Below are 17,816 nucleotides of genomic sequence, written 5' to 3' on the forward strand. Positions count from 1 at the left end.
GAGGACAAAAGGCCAGGCATCTCAGAAGGCATGCATCTGGCATCCCAGTACAGCACCTTGCTGGGTGCTCCATGCCGCTAGGCTTCCCCAGGCTCTAGGAGTCCACAACGCCACATCCTACAGGAGGGCCTTCTGGGTGCGGGCTCTGGAGTCAGGACTCTTCTGTTGCACTGGGATTCCAGTTGTAAATTTGTCTGTCCCCAACCAGGTCATGGGGGGGGGGGTGCCTGACAGGAGTCCGGGGAGGGGACTTGCAGCACGGGACAGGCTCTGTGCCTACTGTGGCCAGTTTTTCAAGACAAATCAAAAAGCTACATTTTTTGTTTCTGTGAAGTCTATCTCACCTTTCTCAAGTGTTCTACCTTTCTCAACTGTTGAACAAATGTCCACCATGGCTGGGGGTCGGATCCAGCCTGACACCCTCAGGTGAGAGAGGTTTTCCAGTGAGGACATTGTCAAGTCGCAGTGCCCTCACACTCGGGCCCCAGCAATCGCAGCTAGATTGAGCTGTGCAAGTCATGTGTTTCCCCGAAAGACTGGGCCTTTCTGGCCAGCAGGGAGGGGCCTGGATCATCTCTGGATCCTCTGCCACACAGGCCTGGGGCAGGACGCAGCAAGGGATGGAGGGGGAGGGGAGTGAGGCAGGAGCTGAGGGCCCACAACGCAGAGTTGCGCTTCCTCAAGGGGAGCTCAGGCAGTCAGGGCCCCTGCCCTGCTGGACCGAGGGATGCTAGCTGGCCAGGAAAGTGCTCTGGCAGCCAACCTGCCCTGGCTTGGATGCTGCTCAGCTGGGAGAGGCAGAGGGCCGAGAGGGGCAAGCCAGGAGGCTGGAGTGCCCAGGTGGAATGGAGAACGGGAACTCCACAGCGTCCCGTCTGCGTGGGAGGCCTTGGCCAGAGGCCCGACGAGGGAGGGGAGGCAGAGAGGAGCTCAAAACTCCTTGCTAGCCCTTTCTCTCAGTAACTGACAGAAGTTGATCTTTGGGGTAGCCAGGGAGCTGGCCCCTCCCCAAACAGCATCATCCGACCTCCCCGGCCTCCACCTGGACTGCGAGCCCACCAGCCCAGGCAGTCCCAGTCCCCCCCCCCCCCCAGAACTTCGCCCGCGCCCACTCCCCAGGCCTCGCAAAGATGGATGGACGGCCCCAGTGCCCCGGGACTCTGCGGGGTGGGGATGCGCCGGCCGCCGCCTCTCCTCGCGAGGGCACCCGGCACACCCAGCTTGGCGGGCGGCGGGGTTCCCTGGCTGCCCCAGGCCGCCCGGCCCACGGCGCTTCTCGGCCGCCGCCTCGGGGCTTTTCTCTGCTGAGAGTCCGGCACCGCGGCGGCGGCGGCGGCGACGGCCGCGCCAAGAAGCGCCGGGTCACCGCAGGCTGAGGCGCCCGCCGCCGCCCTCCCCCCTCCGCGCCGTCGCCCGCCCTCCCGCCTCCCTCGCGCGCTCGCTCGCCGCTTCCCTCTCCCCGCCTTCCCTCCGCGCTCCCCGCCCTCCCCGCCGCGCCTCGCCTCCTCCGCCCCGCGCCCTGCGGTGCTGCAGCTGCGGGCGGCTCCAGCTGCCCCCAGATGTGGGCTGGGCGGCGCGCGGGGAACTTTCGCGCCGGCTGCGAGTGCGGGGCCCCGGTTGCGGTCCGGCTGCCATGGATCTGCCGGCGGGAGCGGCTCGCCGCCTGTTCTGCCCCGCTCTGCTGCTGCTGCTACCGCTCCTGCTGCCGCCGCCCGCCAACACCCGGCTCGCCGCTGCCACCGACCCCCCAGGTAGGTGCGGTCGGGTCCTTTCCCTACTCTGTCTCCCACCCCAGGCACCGCGACCCCGCCGACTGGCCCTGCCCCACGCCCCACAGCCCCCTCCCCAGGCAGTGTCCAGCCGGACTTAGGCAAACTCCTGCGCGCCCCGCCCGGGGCCAAGTTGGCCAACTTTGGGGCCGGGTTGGTCGCACAGGGGGCGCCCCGCGCCTCACCCGGGCGTCTCTGGCCGCGGTTAGATGGGGAGCACGGACACACTCGCCGACTGCCGGTGAGCACGGCGTGAAGACCGAGGGCCGGGAAAGCCCCACGGCAGGAAGCGCAGAGCCAGCTCCAGTGGGACCCGGGGAGCCAGGGCGCGGCGGTGCTGGAGCTCAGGTCCGGGGATGCTCGGGAGGTGCTGGATGCAGAGCGCACCGACTGGGGGCCCTGAGGCTTTGTTGGGGGCGCCCCAGAGTGGGATCCCCGGAGACCGGCGGGACCCTGCTCCATGCTCTGCTTGCCCTAGGGTGCGCGCGGTTGGGGGGGGGGGGTTGCAGGAGCCGGCTGCAGGCTGACCGAGCACCGGACAAGGAGGACAGGCGGCCTGTGCTCCGGGGGGGCTCCGAGGCAGCGGCGAGTGCGCTCGTGCCACGGGAGCAGCCGAGGGGACGAGGTGCACTGACAGGGGCCAGCCGGGTTTGGCTTCGGAGCAGCCCCTCATCCTGCCAAGGACGATAGGCTCAAGGGGCCGGGGACGCTCTGCTGGAGTCCGTCCTCTGGGGAACTGCGAGAAGGAACTAATGGAGCCCTGGTCCCGGATCAGGGCGGGAGGAGAGCTTTTGGCTGGCAGGGTCCCGGAGGGGCAGGGCTGGGCCCCACAGTAGGGGCGGGAAGGGCGGCTTGGTTCCGGAGCGGGGGGCTTTGCTAACATCCCTTCCTGATTGCGAGAAAGCCCGGGAAGTGTAGGAGCTTCTGAGGGGCCGCAGGGCGGAAGGAATGGCCCTTCCCCTGGCAGTGGGGCGGGACTGGGGGCTGCGGCGTTCACTGGTAGCCCTAGGGCTCACGGTCTTGGCGGGTCTAACGCCCTTCCCTGTTGCAGGAGGGCCCCTGGGGCCCGCAGCGGAGCGCATCCTGGCGGTGCCGGTGCGCACTGACGCCCAGGGCCGCTTGGTGTCCCACGTGGTGTCGGCAGCAACGACGGTCGGGGTGGGAATACGAGCCCGCAGGGCTGCCCCAGTGGGGACCCCGGACTTCCCCGGAGACAGCGAGGAGGATGCCGGTGGCCGCCTCTTCTACAATGTCACCGTCTTCGGCCGAGACCTGCACCTGCGGCTGCGGCCCAATGTCCGCCTCGTGGCGCCTGGCGCCACGGTGGAGTGGCAGGCTGACTCTGGCGCCACCCGCATGGAGCCCCTGCTTGGGACCTGCCTCTACGTCGGAGACGTGGCGGATCTGCCCGTAGCCTCCTCCGTGGCGCTCAGCAACTGCGACGGGCTGGTAAGTGCGCGCTGGCTCCTTTCTGAGCCTGGGTTTGGGAATGGGGTTACCCGGCAAGTCCTTGGAGAGGGCAGAACATGAACTGAGACCACATCTGCACCGCGACTGGGATGGGGGAGCAGGAGGGGACCCCAATGAAGAGATTGGCTGGAAGGCAGGTTATTTCTGCTGATCTGAGCAGAGGTGATTTATGTATTCAGAGGTGGGGTCACGTCTCCCAAAGTGCTTGTCAAGTGGGAGAGCATGCGTCCCTGCGCTTGCTGACGCCTGTGTGTGTGGCACAGCCGGGGCACCCATTCGCACAGATGATTTGGATTGGCAGGGTGTGCATGCACGTGCTGTCGCCTGCCTCTCGTGCAGGTGTGTGTTTGTAGGGTCTGTGCCGTGTAAAAATGTGGAAGTGTTTCAGCCTGTGTAATATGCATGGGGGGGGGGCGGGTGGACGTATGTGCTGATAGACTGCCTGCTTCTGTGTGTGCTGATAGTGCCAGCCCAGGAATCAGGCACTGGCACTCGAATGCCCAGTTACTCTGCAACCCCTGGCTGACCGGGAGCCACTACTTTTGATGCTGTGGTTTCCTGTTGAACTCCAGCTGCTTATTTGAAAAGTTGGTTTTCCTCGCTATTTTGAGCCAAGGGGAGCATTTGGAAATGAAGGCTCTAGTGCCTGTGGGCTTTTGATGTTGTTGGGGCAGCCCATGAGAGACAGGAGACAGAATGGGTGGGATAGAGTAGGATGGGCTGGGACCTGGGGTTGGGATGGACTCCCACAACTGCCTGAGCCCCCCAGTGTGGCCTGGGGGCCCACTAAGACTCTGGCTTAGTACCAGAGGGCCTCTGAGGGAGCGTGGATCGATGCTCAGGGAGGAAGCTGACGTTGGCGCTGCTGTGTCCGGCTGCCCAGAGGCCTGGCATGGCAGAGGCCACTGCAGTTTTTTCTATTTTAGATTGGGCGTGTGGTAGGCATGCCGTGCTGGCTGACATCTGCTGCCACCCACCGTGGGTTCCGCCCCTGACCGCTCCTGCCGCCTGCCCTGCTGGCCGCCCCACCCCACTTGCCCCTGCCCCAGCACATTGATCCTCAGGCGGCCGGATTGCCCCACTGTCTGCAGCCCTGTGATCGACCAGTGAGATGCAGGAGATTTATGTCACTTGTTGCGTTGGAGAAAGAAAAATCGCTGCTTTAGATTAGAGTTCCTTAGCAGCCAGGCACATTAGAGCCAACTCTAGAGAACGTCCTTGGGCTAACCTGGTGCATCCTTCACATTCCCCCTTGGCCTTAAGGACATCCTGGGACTCACAGAACATCTTGGAGTGGTCTAGTTGCATGCATGCATTCATTCATTTGTTTGTTTGGTGATTCATTTGTTCAGCTAGCATCTTCTGTGTTTATCTTGGGGACCGGTCAGCTATGCTGCCGGCCTAGAAGGCCTTCAGAGAGCTCGTGTCCGCAGGGTAGCTGAAGGGAGCCAGTCAGGGCTTTGAGAGTAGGCTCCTAGGGGGCTGACTGAAAGAGCTCTGGAAGAATGGTTGTCAGCTATCAAAGGCACATGTGGGCATTTTGTGCGGAGGAAGAGCCACCCGGTGTGAATTGGCCTGGGCAGGAAAAGGCAGGCAGAGATGGCACCGGTACCGGACAGACGCGCAGAGAGGCACAAGGCAGAGCTCAAAGGAGTGTGGGGGTGGGGAGGGGTGGTGGAAGGGAGGCTGGACCTGCCTGAGTGGCCTCAAATGCCTTGAGACACGGTGTCATCGCTCCGTCTCCCTTCCTAGAGGTGTCCTTTTGGGTTTTGCTTTTCAGCTTACAGGTGCTTTTGTGTTTCTGTGAGGGACCTACTGGCTGGTGAATGCCATGCGTGGCACCCTGCTCCTCATGGAGGCCCCTTAGGGGAGGTGTGCTCATCTTTGGTGCACAGAGGAAGGCCCGAGACTGCAAGAAGTTGCGAGCCTTGCCCAGGACCATACTGCTGGTGAAGTTGGGGTTCTGGCCTGGATCTGGGTAGCCCCTTATCCTCACAGTGCTTCTAAGTCTCGGTGGGGGGTGGGGAAGGATGCTGAGATGCAGGGTTATTGCTATGCTCTCACTCTCCGTGGGAAACGCATGGGCTGCAGCCAGCTGCACACAGCCCTCTCCCGCTCTTCCTTGCCATGTGGCTGAGGGCACCTTGCTGGTGAGTCATGCATGGGGATCCCAGGAATCCTGTTAGCACGCAGCTGTGCCTGAGGAGGCTCTTGCTCCTGGGGACACCCGTTGAGAAGCATGGCTCCTCTGCAGCCATTTCTGCTCTGGGAACACCTGCAGGCCTGCCCTGGGCACCGCACTTGCTTGCTGTGTGCAACCTGCACATGCGGGCTCGGAAGTGGGTGCCCGGCTTGGGGGGGTTCCCTCACTGGTCTCTAAATGTTGTTCCTAGACCCCTCCTCACCCATCATCCTGCACTGTGCACGCAGACTAGGCACAGGAGCCTTTCTCTGGACACATGGAGACCACAGCAGGCAGCTGGACTTCTGTTGTTCAAGGTGGGGATGAGTCTCTCCAAAGACATAGGCAGGTGAGGCCTGCCTGGTGTCCTACCCCAACCTGGGGCACATCCTTGCTCAGCTGCCTGCCTGGCCCCAGGTCTTTCTCTGATTTGAAAGCAGGTAGTGGTTGCCGTGTTATGTCTTCTGACTTACCCAGACAGGGATTGTGCACATGATTGTGTCAACCGTGGTCATCTCAATTTCAGGGGATGGATAAGCTGAGGCAGATTGGTTTCATGGAAAGGTAGAGGACCAGAGAGAGGCTGTGGGAGACTCCTGGGTTCTTGTAGTTATTGGGGCCCTTCAGGTCAGAGCTGAGGCACCTGCTTGGTGTCTGCTGTTACTGATGTACGCGATCACCTAAGGTGGTCTTCACTAAGATGTGCTCAGGTTAAGTGACAGGAAACCAGCCCATCTTGGATGAAGCATAAAGGGCCTTCCTGGGCACAGCTGGGAAGTTCTGGGAGTTCAGGCATGGCTGGATTCAGAGACTCAGAACTTGCTGTGTGTTTCTCAGGCCTGCTGCTCTCTGTGTTCATTTTATTTTAGAGATTTATTTGCTTATTTATGGAAAAGTGGAAAGAGAAAGAGAGAGAACTGATCATCGTCTGGTTCACTCCCGAAATGGCTGCCACACCTAGTCTGGGTCAAGCCAGAGCCGGGACCCAGAAGCGTCCCTGTGGGTGGCAGGTGCAAACTTGGGTCATTCCGTAGTGTCTTCTTAGGTGTGTCAACAGGGAGCTGGATCAGAAGTAGAGCTGCCAGTCTCCCTGGTGCACCAAGGTGGAATGCTGAAGTTGCAAGTGTCAGCTTCCTCCACTGGGTTTGTGTTCATTTTGACATGCTTTCCAACCTCTGGTGACCACTCAGGCCTAACTTGCCTGCCAAGGACACAGACTCTAAAATGGAGACCTGGATGATGCATGCCAGAACCCTGGGGAGGGCTCTCTTGAGGTCTGTGCTGCACCTGGAACTGATCTCACCCACATGTGGGGCCAATGGTGAGGGTCAGATCACCCTGACTCAGGAATGAAAGGGACTGGAGTGTAGGGACAGGCACAAGCATTGCCAACTCTCCCCCACCCCTGCCCTACCCAGGCTGCAAGCTCCTGGACCTGCTCCGACCTCCCCTTTCCTGGCTCCACCTGGACATCCTGTATTCCTCCAGAGGAGCTCAGGTCTCCCTATTTTCTCCAGATCGCAGCTCCCACCATCCCAGAGTTCTTGGGACCCAGTTCCCAGCTCGCTACTGCAGGTACTGATTTAAGCCCCATCATAGACTCCCCAGTGGTTCCTCCCTGAGGTCCCTCCCCTGCGTGGCCCTCCTCCCAAAACTTGTGTACCTCCTTCTGAGTGGCACTCCAGACCTCCCTTTTCAGGACCCAGCCCAGGAGCCCCCAGCCTTAGCTGTCCCTGTGTCCCCCTTATATCTGCATTATCGGTACATTGTGCTTTCTGTTCCTCTCACTCTGGACTGACCCTGAGCCTTTGTAGCTGTATCCTTGCCCTGGCCACCCTGTTGGTCTCAGCTGAAGTGGCACCATGTCTGGGACAAACCCAAGCCATTCTTCCCATGTACCTCAGGCTGTGTCTGCAGGGTGAAGCTGAGTGTTTGGAAGGCATGCAGGAATGGAAGGGTGGAACGGGGGTGGTGCTCCTATGGAGACCTTGTGCTCCTGCAGTCTAGGGCTGTTCCCCCGGCCCCCCACTTCCTGGTCTTCTCAGGGGGTAGGCCCTGGAGAGTGGGCCAGAGCACTGCTGCCCTTCCCACAGGACGATGCTTGTGCCTGCATGTTCTTGGCTCTGCCAGAACCCCAAGATCACCTCCTCTGGCTCAAACTCAACTGAGTAGGGAAGGGAAGCCCCCATGGGTTATCTGGGCCAAGGGCTGGGAGGGCAGGGGGCGAGGAGACCTGGAGCTCTGGCCACTGTTCACCTGGCCCTGATTAACTCACTCTTCTTGCCCACTGAATTTGTGGGGGTGGCAAGTGGATGACTCCAAAAGCAGGGCTTTCAGACTCAGATACCTTGGGGGCCAGGTGGGGTTGAGACAGGGCCTGCAGAGGGAAAGAGGGTGGTCCTGTCTAGCCCAAGCCCCATCCATGGCCCCATGGCCTTGCTGCCAGCCCTCCCCTGGACTTCCAGAGAGGCAGCACTTCTGTGCCATGTCTTGGACCCTCTGGGAGTTGTCTGGGCCCAAGAGGCCAGGCTGTCATGAGGAAGCCATGGTGGTAGCTGGTGTAATGCCGGTATAGTGCTGGTGTCAGGATCCTAGACCAGCCTGGAATCCCTGTGATGACCTTGGGAATCAGGGGCTGAAGGACTCGGCCTGACTGACCATACCACCCTTTTCTCTCCTGGGCTATTTTTTTGGTGGGGAGCAAGGGATGGGGCTTCCCTGGGGCCCTGTTCTTTGTGGAGTGTGGCTGCGGAGCACTGGGCATTGACTTGTGGCTACCAAGACCAGGCTGACTTGTTGGGCTGGGATTTGTGCTCTGGGTAGCCAAGCCACAGCCAACAGGTCCATTGCCTGACCTCCAGAATTTGTACTGTGTATCAAATGGTTATGGCCAAGAAGGCCTCTAAAGGACCTGCCACGATGGCTCGATGGTTAAATCCTCACCTCGGAAGCCCCAGAATCCTGTATGGGCACCGGTTCATGTCCTGGCTACTCTACTTCCCATCCAGCTCCCTGCAGTAGAGGGCAGCCTATGTGGGAGACCCGGAAGAAGCTCCCGCCTCCTGGCTTTGGATCATGTCAGCTCTGGCCATTACAACCATTTGGGGAGTCAACCAGTGAATGGAAGATCTTTTTCTGTGTCTCTCCTCAGTAAATCTGATCTGTCTTTTCAATAAAAATAAATCAATCTTTAAAAATAACAAAAAATAAAAGAAGGCCTCTGAGGGTTGGTAGGCTTAGCTTGGGGACACTCTAGATTGAGCAGCAACCCAAAACTCCACCTGCTGGTCCTCTGTGTGATTGCTCCTGAGGGGAACTCCTGACTGTGTGTGACTGTCCTCACACCTTGCATGGCCCAGGGATAGCATGTGGAAGAGAGGAGGGACTTAATTTCTGCAGGTTTCCCACACAGCCCTGAACATCGCTTTGATTGAATAGACATCGGTGCCGGGACCTTTCTGCAAGCAATCATTGTGGCCCTGGGAATGCAACTTGCTGATTGTGGCTTGAGTCACATGTTCCACCCCATGGCCTGGTGTGGTAATGAGGGAAGCAAGGGCTACTGGGAGACAGAGCCTAGCAGTGTGACCTCATCCCTGTTACCTGATCTGAGGGCCTGAGCTGAGGCCCTCTGCTCTAGGGGGCCAGGGGTGTCCCAGGAGCCATCCTTTGGTCAGGCTGCTTCTTCCTTGCACAGGGGTCCTGACCCAGCCAAGCCCTGCAGTATTTCTATGAGCCAGGCATGGCTCCAATTCTATAGGAGGGAACCTGGGCTTTGGGAATGTATGCAGGTCCCCAGGCCCTTGCCTTGGGATTCTTTAAGAAAAGGGAGGCCCTGGCCTGATCCTACGGGGCACCAGCTTGTCCTGGTCCATCCTCCCACAGTGATCTGCCCCTTGTCTTGCAGTTCTTCTGGCCTGAGGACCAGGTCTGTTGGCACCCCTGTGGCCTGAGCCTCCTTAGTCTGGGATCTTCAGATAGATTTACAGGGTACTCATCCTCCTGGGATCCTGGGACTGTATGGGCAAGGCAAGCAGGTCTTGGTCAGAGTTTCTTCTCTGGCATGTGCAGTCCGCATGACCTTGTTTACCTGTGCCTGGGGAGTGTGTGAATCTGTGTGTGCCTTTGTGTGTCCTATATGAAGGAATATATGGGTACATAGGTGTGCATGTGTCCCTCTACATGTGCACCCATATCTGTGCACGTGAGCATGTGCAGTGTGTGTCTGTGTGTGCACTTGAACCTGTGTGAATGTGTGTGAGCATTTAGGGGTGTGTGTGTGTGTGTGTGTGTGTGTGTATGCACTTGAGTGAGTCTGTGTTAGTGTGTGTAGACTTTGGTGTATTTGCATATGCGTGTGTGTAAGCATGTGCATGCTCTTGGCAGTGTTTCCTGAGAGCGAAAGGGGCTGAGGTGGGGTGGCTGTGCGTTTTGTTCCCCTTCCTCTGGGGGGCGCTCTGGAACAGGAAGCTCAGGCAGGCAGGCGTCTCCGGCTCTGCGGCGTATGTCTTTTATTAAATGTCAGCTGTTCACTGGGCCTGTGGTGCTGCCATTAATATGGAGAACTTATTACCAGGCCTAGAGCCGGCTCCTCAGGCTCATCTGTGAATTTCAATTACGATGCACGCTGTCTTCATGGCTGCAGAGTGGGATGCACAGCTTCTGCTTGCGGGTAGAGAGGGCTGGGGTGTCAAGGCCTGAGGTTCAGACCCTGCCAATGGGCCAGCAGGCTCCCCTTGCCCCTCATCACACCCCAGTTCCGTGGTTATCAGGGGCAGCAGAGAACTCATGTGTGCCAGAGCAGCTACAGGTCCGCAGCCCCTTGCAGCTGTGTGGCCTGCATACAGATGTAGCACAGCACACCCCCCCTCAGAGCAGCCCCCTCTCTGTGCTTTGGGCAGATGGGGAAATAGCACCTTCTCAGGCCAGGTCTGGGTTGGGCAATTTTTGCATTTTCCTAGCTCTAAGATGACACCAAAATAGGATGTGCCATGACTCTGTGTCACTGCTGACCAAGAGGAGATATTCTCACTGCACCTGCCGTGAGGTGCCTCAGACACAGACCCCTGCAGTGGAGGCCCAGCTCTGACAGCCCTGCTCTGTCCTGGTTGCTATCCTTAGCACAGGAAGGAGCCCTTCTCCTGCCTGGCCATTACTTTGCCTGAGTCATGGTGACCAAGCACTATCTGGTTAGTGTTGTCCCCTCCTCACTCCAGGGTTGAGCGTGTGTCTCGCTGATGCCCAAGCTGCACGCTCAGCCCTCTCTGGCCCTTTTGCACATGCTCTGACTCTTGGTGGTCACATCTTGGGAGACATTCTGAGTGGCGAAGGTCTCCACCTGAGAGGCACTATCACTGCCCAGTCCCCAGGGAAAGCGATGGCGGTGTGGAATGTGTGTCCAGCTTTGCTGTGTGCCATGTGAGACCAGCCACCCCATGGTTCTGAGACCGGACAGTTTCATCTGGGTTTGCAGGTTTCAAATGTGAAAAAAGTGTGTGTAAGAATTCTGAACAAGGGGCTTGATGACTGTGGGATAGCTGAACTCAGCACTCTGTCCATTGCTGCCTTGTGAATTCCATCCCAGGGAAGCAGGACAACACTGGAGGGGGCTGTGGGTGGCAGAGGGACCAGCCTTTAGCAGCTCTGTGAGCCAAATATTCAAGGAGTCATCTCTGAATTTGAGGGTTTTTCCTTTGAAGGCAGGGATGGGGACGCCTAAGAAAACCATCTGTACACTTCATGCCAGGTTGACCTAAGGTCCAGTGGCCACTGTGGCAGGAGCCTCTGCCTGTGTCATGCAAAGTTCCTGAGATCTGTGAACATGCACGTTTGTATGAGGCTTCTTGGCAGTGTTCATGGAGTAAATTAAAACATAGTTTATGTTGGTACCACAAAACTTGAATTCCATGTCTTTAAAAGGTGTTCAAAAAGTCCCTGAACATGCTTACTATGGAACGATAATAGGGATTGGTATTGGGGTATGGCATATTAAGAGCTTTCTGTAATGGCAGGTTCCCATATAGATGCTGACTTGAATTCTCGCTGCTCTGCTTTCAATCCAGCTTCCTGCTGGTGCACCTGGGAAAGCAGCAGAACTTGGCCTACGTCTTTGGATCCCTGCACCCATGTGCATCTGTGTGGGAGACTCAGATGGAATTTCAGCCTTCTGATTTTGGCCTAACCAGCCTGGCTTTTGGAACTGTTTGGGAAGTGAATCAGCAGATAGATTTCTCTCTCTCTCATTTTTTGTCTCCCCTTGTCTCTCCCTGTCTGTAATTCTGCCTTTCAAATAAATAAATCTTTAAAAGAAAGAGCTATATATGAGTTTCAACTTTTGGGGGACACCAAAATAAACTTGCTTTTAAATTCCTCTTTTCACAATGTTCGAGAAAAACCCTATGGCTGTGTGTGTGTCATTTTTTCCCCCTTCTTTCTAGTTATGTCACATCTCCATTCCATTGCACATGGGTCGTGGAGTTATGTGTATTCCAGACTAATTCTGTTTTTCTGTCAGTCTGTACTGCATCCATCCATTTTCCGTTACTATAACGAAATGCCTGAGACTAGATTACATAGAAAGGAGGTTTATTTAGCCTGTAGTATTGGAAGCTGCCAAGCCCAAACAGCATGGTCCTGGCTCTGGTGAAAGCTGTGCCACTCCAGAGAGGACAGTGGCTGCACGGTGACAAGGAGCTGAGAGCACTAACCATCTCATCACCACCCACCAGGCCCACCTCTGAGAGTTCCTCTGGGCTCATGGCACCACACTGGGAGCACCCACCATTTCATTGCTACCCACCAGGCTTACCTCTGGGAGGTCCCTTGGGTTCACAGCACCACACTGGAAGCTAGAGCCCTGGTGGACGCACTCACACAGTGGCATGTGTCCATTAGTTGTGCATGTGAAGTAGTGAGAGCTCACGTGTTGGAGACTGGGAAGCTGCTCTGTGCAGTCCCATGGTGGTAAGCTAGGTGAAGTCCTGAAGCACAGGATGTGGCCGTTCCCAATGGAAGTACACACCTGGCTGCCCAAAGTTTGTGTATGGAGATAAAGAGGAGTTCACCGAGAAAGTGCTGGCTGCAGATTGAAATGATAGCATGTTGGATCTGTTGGGGTTTAACAAAAACTTGACTAACATCAATTCCCCCTGTGCTTCTGCCTTTCTTCCTCCCTCCTTCCTTCCCTTCCTTCCCTCTCCCGCCTTTCCCCTCTCCTTCCTTCCTTCCCTCTCCCACCCTCCCTCCCTCCAACCTTTCTCACACATGGTAGAGCTGCAGAAGTTGCCCTGTGTTTCCCAGACAGTGCCAATCCAGCCTTGTAGCTGGACATGTACTGCTTTGCTGTAAGTCCTTCACCCAATTTTCTCGGCTGGTCACATATGTTTATTCTTCTTGATCAATTTTAGAATTGTTTTGTCAGGTTCAAAAATCCCTTGGGAGTTTGATTGACTGACATTAAACTTTGAAGCTAATTACAGAAGGAATTGACATAATTTACAACCTTTACCAGGAACATGGTGTATTTCCTGATTTATTTAATTCTGCTGTATTGTTGCCTCATACAGTATTATAAATTGTTGTTTTTGATTTTTAAATACAGGCTGCCCATTATTCTGAGTCCAAGGTTATTTCAAGGATTTGGCTTTTCTTTTTGAGAATTGAATCCTTTCCATCTGCATTTGGTATCCAAGAAGGCCACTGGTTTTTATATGATCATCTTTTATCAAGTGACTTGAGGGAACTCGTTAACCCTTCACTCTCTTTGTGGATTCCCTAGGGTTCTCGGGTTATAGAGTTGTTCTGACTGCGGATGATGACTTTTGGCTCCTGGTTTCCCACCTGGGTTACCTGGACCCTTCCTTCCCAGGGCCATGAGCTCTGGCAGTGGCTGTGATGGCAGCATGGCTGCGCATCCTCCTCAGTGCCTGGCTCTAATGGGAATGCTCCGGGCACTTCTCTGCTTAATATAATGTGTGCGTGCATGTGGATTAAGATGGATTGCAGGTGAAGGCAATATCCTCTGAATGCTAGTTTGCTGTGATCCTGGTTTCATCGGCAAAGAAGCAGAAATCTGCATACCTCCCCAGCCTTTCCTCACAAACCCCACCAGCCAGCCAGAGGCACTGCTGTCCCCCCTATCCTGCACTGCTCCCTGCCAGTACAGTCCAGTGTCCTGCTCACAGCACATGGGGTACAAGACTTTCCTGAAAGTGCTGCTTCTGGTAGGATGGGACCGGCCCCATGGTTGGGGTCTTCCATCTTGAATTGTGGACTTCTTTCCTACACCTGTACCCCATCCTCCCTCTCACAGGGGCCCTGGCTCCATTCCCAGCTTTGTCCCTCCAGGGCCTGAGAGATTCTGGTCAGCCTCAGCTGGGCCGGGGGTGTGTACCTTTTCTGGTTCCCTCCTCTCCAGGCAGCTGTCTGCAGAGCAGGATGCGTGGCTGCTGACCCGAGGCCAGCCATGGGGTATAGGAGTCCACGGCCCAGAGCCCCCCGGTCTCCCAGCCATGATGCTGCCTGACTCCTAGGGCATGTGCTCATGTGACAGCAAGGGTCAGTAAGGCTGGCTGGACTGGGCCAGGAAGAAAGGAATTGATGACCGATAGGGGCAGGAGGGATGGTCAGGCCTGCTGGCAGGTAGGGATGCAGGAAGTTACCATGGGGGTGGTGGCTCCTGCCTGTACTTGGGTTCCTCACTTGGGAGTTCACGGTCCTAGCAGAAGGACTGGCCGCTTGCAAGCTCATCCCCTAGGCTCCCACAGTGGGCAGCAGGGGCAGTGGAGATGGTGGCAAGCTGGTGTTCCATTTCTGCAACTCTATGAGTCCTGGGCACTGATCTACAGACTGGGTGGGGCCTGCTTCTCTGTGACCCCAGCTGGGCCCTCAGCCCCTTCTCTTTGGCTGAGGCCTGGCCACTGGTCTGAACTCAGCAGCCTCAAGCTAAGGTCTGACCTTCCCTGTGGAGGCTTGTTCTCCAGCCTCCACTCCCAGCTCAGACCTCCTGAGTGATAGGAGCAGCTTTTGTCACACTGCTCTCCCTGAGCTTCCTAGTGCTGAGGTCCCTGGAATCACTCCAGTTGGTTGGAGGGCAGTATTGGAGGGAAGAGAGCGACTCTTGGGTGCTAATGGGATGACTTCTGGTGTTGGGGGGATGCTTGTGAAATTCCAGGGGCAGGATTAAAGTGGGCACCCTTTAGTAGTACCCTCCCACCCTCCAGGGAGGGGAGTAATAGCACTTGCTGGAGACCCCTAGGGCTGCAGAATGGAAGCCACTGTGCAGTTATGGCCAGGTGGTACCATTGTAGCAAACTGTGGAGGGCTTGGACTGTAAACTGGAGGTCAGCATCAGCCAGGCGGGCCTGAGCTCTTTCACCCTGTAGGGTCTGTGCTCAACTGCTCTAAGCTGTGCCTCGCCTACTACACCTCTGCCACCAGTTCCCCCACAGCCCCAGTTGCAGCTGCAAGGAGAGCTGTCGGGTGAGGGGAGGAGAGCCTTGTGGGGGGGTCCCTCCTCTGGATCCCTGGCCCACCCCTCCCTTCTCTCTTAGAAGCCCTTCTCTCTTCTTCCTCCCCTCCCCTGTCCTCTCTACCCCTTCTTTCCCAGAGTCTTGCATCGGCTGGGATGCTTGGGGGGGCAGGGCAGCTCAGGACTGGGGACATCAAAGGCAAAGCCAGGGGAAGCTGCAGGGAGGCTACTGGCCACAGAAAGTGGCTCTGGTGTCTTTGTAGCCTCTGGTGTCAATCTGCCCTGATTGACTGGTGAGGCTCAGCATCCTCACTTGTGGCTTGAGTGACCTCTGTCTGCCTGCCTGTGTGCCCTCTCCATCTTTGTAAACTTCCAGGAGGTGATCTGGTTTATTTCTGGTCTCTCTGTTTTATTTATTTATTTATTTATTTATTTATTTATTTATTTGCATGAGTCCCAGGCTCTTCCATCACTGTTGTTTAGGAATGTGTTCAAATAGCTGATCACCATCATGGATCAAGGATCACCATTGTGGCTAAGAAAAGGTTGTAGCTGCTTCGGCTCACTTTCCAGGTGGCTTTTGGGTTTGCTTTCATGGTCTGAAGCTGCCTCCAAAGAGGCTCTTCCTTCTGGCTGTTACCTGTCTCACGCAGCTGGGCAGCCAGCAGTACCGTCTCAGCTAATCTTTGCTGAGCAAGTGATCGACATCTTCATGATGTTTAATTTTCAGAGGGAAATGAGAACATTGATTTGAATCTCTGAAATGTATCCCGGCAGGCTTATTCCTTGGTTTTAGAATTTTGTTGCCATTACAAATAGAATCTTTTCCATTACATTTTACAGCGATTATTATAGATATCTAGGAATACATTTTTTTTTTAAAAAAAAGATTTATTTGAAAGGTAGAGTTAGAGTGAGGGAAATAGAGAGGAAAGAGAAGAGAAATCTTCCATTTGCTGGTTCACTCTCAAGAAGGCTGAAACAGCCAAGGTTGGACCACGCGCTCCATTTGTATCTTCCATGTGGGTGGCACGGGTCCCAGTATTTGGATATTTTTTCTCTGCCTTTCCCGGTGCATTAGCAGGGAATTAGATTGGGAGTGGAGCTGCCAGGACTCGAACTGGCACTCCTCACGTGGGATGCCCATATCACAACAGCAGCTTAACTTGCTGTGCCACAATGCCAGCTCCTAGGGATACTTTTAATTTACAGTATGTGCATGATCATTTCCTCAGAGTACGTGGCACCTACTTATTGCAGCTGAATGATATTCTCTAAGTCTTTATGTCTCCCTTACCCATGAGCAAACAGAGCAGATACCAATGATGTATTTGCAGAAATGCGGCCCAACACTTGGCGAACCCCCAGCCCCAGCACTGCCGCTGCCCTGATGTGGCCCCCGGCCTCTCACCCTGTGCTCCTGCTCACTGGCTCCCAGCGGCTGGCATCTCACCCTGTGTTTCAGCACATCAGTCTTCTGCAATGGCAGTGGCATGGATACAAACCACAGATAATCACCAAAAATCCTTTCAAAATAAATCTCTTGCTTGGATGTTTCCCCTGTTTGCATTCCCAGATATCCAAGGGCCTAAATTTATTTTGCAACTAAATGTTTTCATAGAGTTCCTCATCGTTATATTTTTTTCCTTCTCTTTGGATTTCTTCGTGCGCATGAGGGTAGGGAGGCTTTTCTAAGCATGCAGTCATCTTCTGCAATTCATAATATATCAGTGTGTGCTTTTTCAATATTCATTCACTTTCTTACTATGTGGACTAGAGTGTTCAGTGGAATTTGAGTAGTTTTGCTTTTTGAGTCCTTCTGTATGGGAGCCACAACTGTGTGGCTCCCTCCAGACATGTAACCCAGCATCTCAGGAAGTGGAGGCCCAGGGTGACCCAGCCCAAGTGGACAAGTCAAGTTCGAACCCGTGCCAGGGAGCTTTTCCTTTCCCTGCTGTGTTGCATCTGGTAGACCCTCACCCATGGGACATGCCTATGCATGGTTTTGTGGGTCCCTTTGGGGCTGGGGAGCAGCTCTTAACCCTTGGTAGGCTGGGAGGTACCCTTGACACCTCCTGCCCCCTGCTGTGGCCCGGACATGTACCAGGTCAGGTGTGGCACTGCGAGAGCAGCTGCCTATGCCATATATCTGCTGTGACTGTGGTTCCAGGGGCCACTTTCAGGAGATGGCTAGCGCGTAACCTGGGAGTTCCATGCAAATGTGGATTTAGGAGCTCCGTTGGCATCCCTGTCTTGCCCCTTCCCAATGAGCTCCTGTTCTGAACTTGCCTGTTCCTGTCGTGCAGGGTGGGTGGCCTTACATTCCCATGAGCTGCCCCTCCCACCCACCCATGTCCAGCCACACCTGATTGCTTTGCATTCCTGGTTACTAATAGATATCTCCCAGAACTCCTATGTTCAGTTTCTACAGAAAGCTTGTTGAGGAAAGAGTTGCTTGGCCCCGTGACCTGAGGGTTGGCAGTGAGCAGAGGCTCCACCTGCATTTGCTCTAGCTGTCCTATCGTCTTCAGCCATGTCCATTTCTTGCCCACTTCCTTTGTGAGCACCTGAGACTCTGTCTGGCATCAAGGTGAGCTCTTGCATGTGCTTTGGAGCAGGCTGTGTCTGCCTCCTTCCTTCCTGTGGCTTCAGTCAATGGCCCACTGGCTCTGGGCCAGATCCTGATGTGGCACCCAACTCCATCCAGTGTGACTCCAGTTCCCTCCAGCCCTGACCACATTCCCGTTGTTCCTCTGTGAAGAGTAAAAGTCGGTTGCGGTGACTGCCTTGCTGGGTGGTGACAAAGAGGATGACATTCAGCCTGGCCTTGGTGGCCAAGTGTTGTTGTCACTTTGAAGTAATGGCTCCCTCATGGCACGGTGGGTAGGAGCCAGGGCATGAGGGGGCTGAAGCTCATGCCGCCAAG

At 55.8% G+C, this 17,816-nt stretch overlaps 1 protein-coding gene across 4 annotated transcripts in view; it reads left to right on the forward strand.

Annotated features, from left to right (window-relative positions):
* Positions 1-1,479: 1,479 nt before the first annotated feature.
* Positions 1,480-17,816, forward strand: part of ADAMTS2 (ADAM metallopeptidase with thrombospondin type 1 motif 2) — a 181,999-nt gene continuing 165,662 nt past the window's right edge. For 2 of the 4 annotated variants that reach the window (XM_058668835.1, XM_058668837.1), the window contains exons 1-2: positions 1,485-1,751; positions 2,821-3,218. In XM_058668835.1, the coding sequence (XP_058524818.1) occupies positions 1,634-1,751; positions 2,821-3,218 (516 nt within the window). In that variant the 5' untranslated portion in view covers positions 1,485-1,633. Of the gene's footprint in view, positions 1,752-2,820; positions 3,219-17,816 lie in introns of all 4 variants that reach the window. The other 2 variants (XR_009246108.1, XM_058668836.1) reach the window with 2 other exon arrangements.

Source organism: Ochotona princeps, chromosome 9 (genome assembly GCF_030435755.1).
Source record: "Ochotona princeps isolate mOchPri1 chromosome 9, mOchPri1.hap1, whole genome shotgun sequence".
NCBI classification, from domain to species: Eukaryota; Metazoa; Chordata; class Mammalia; order Lagomorpha; family Ochotonidae; genus Ochotona; species Ochotona princeps.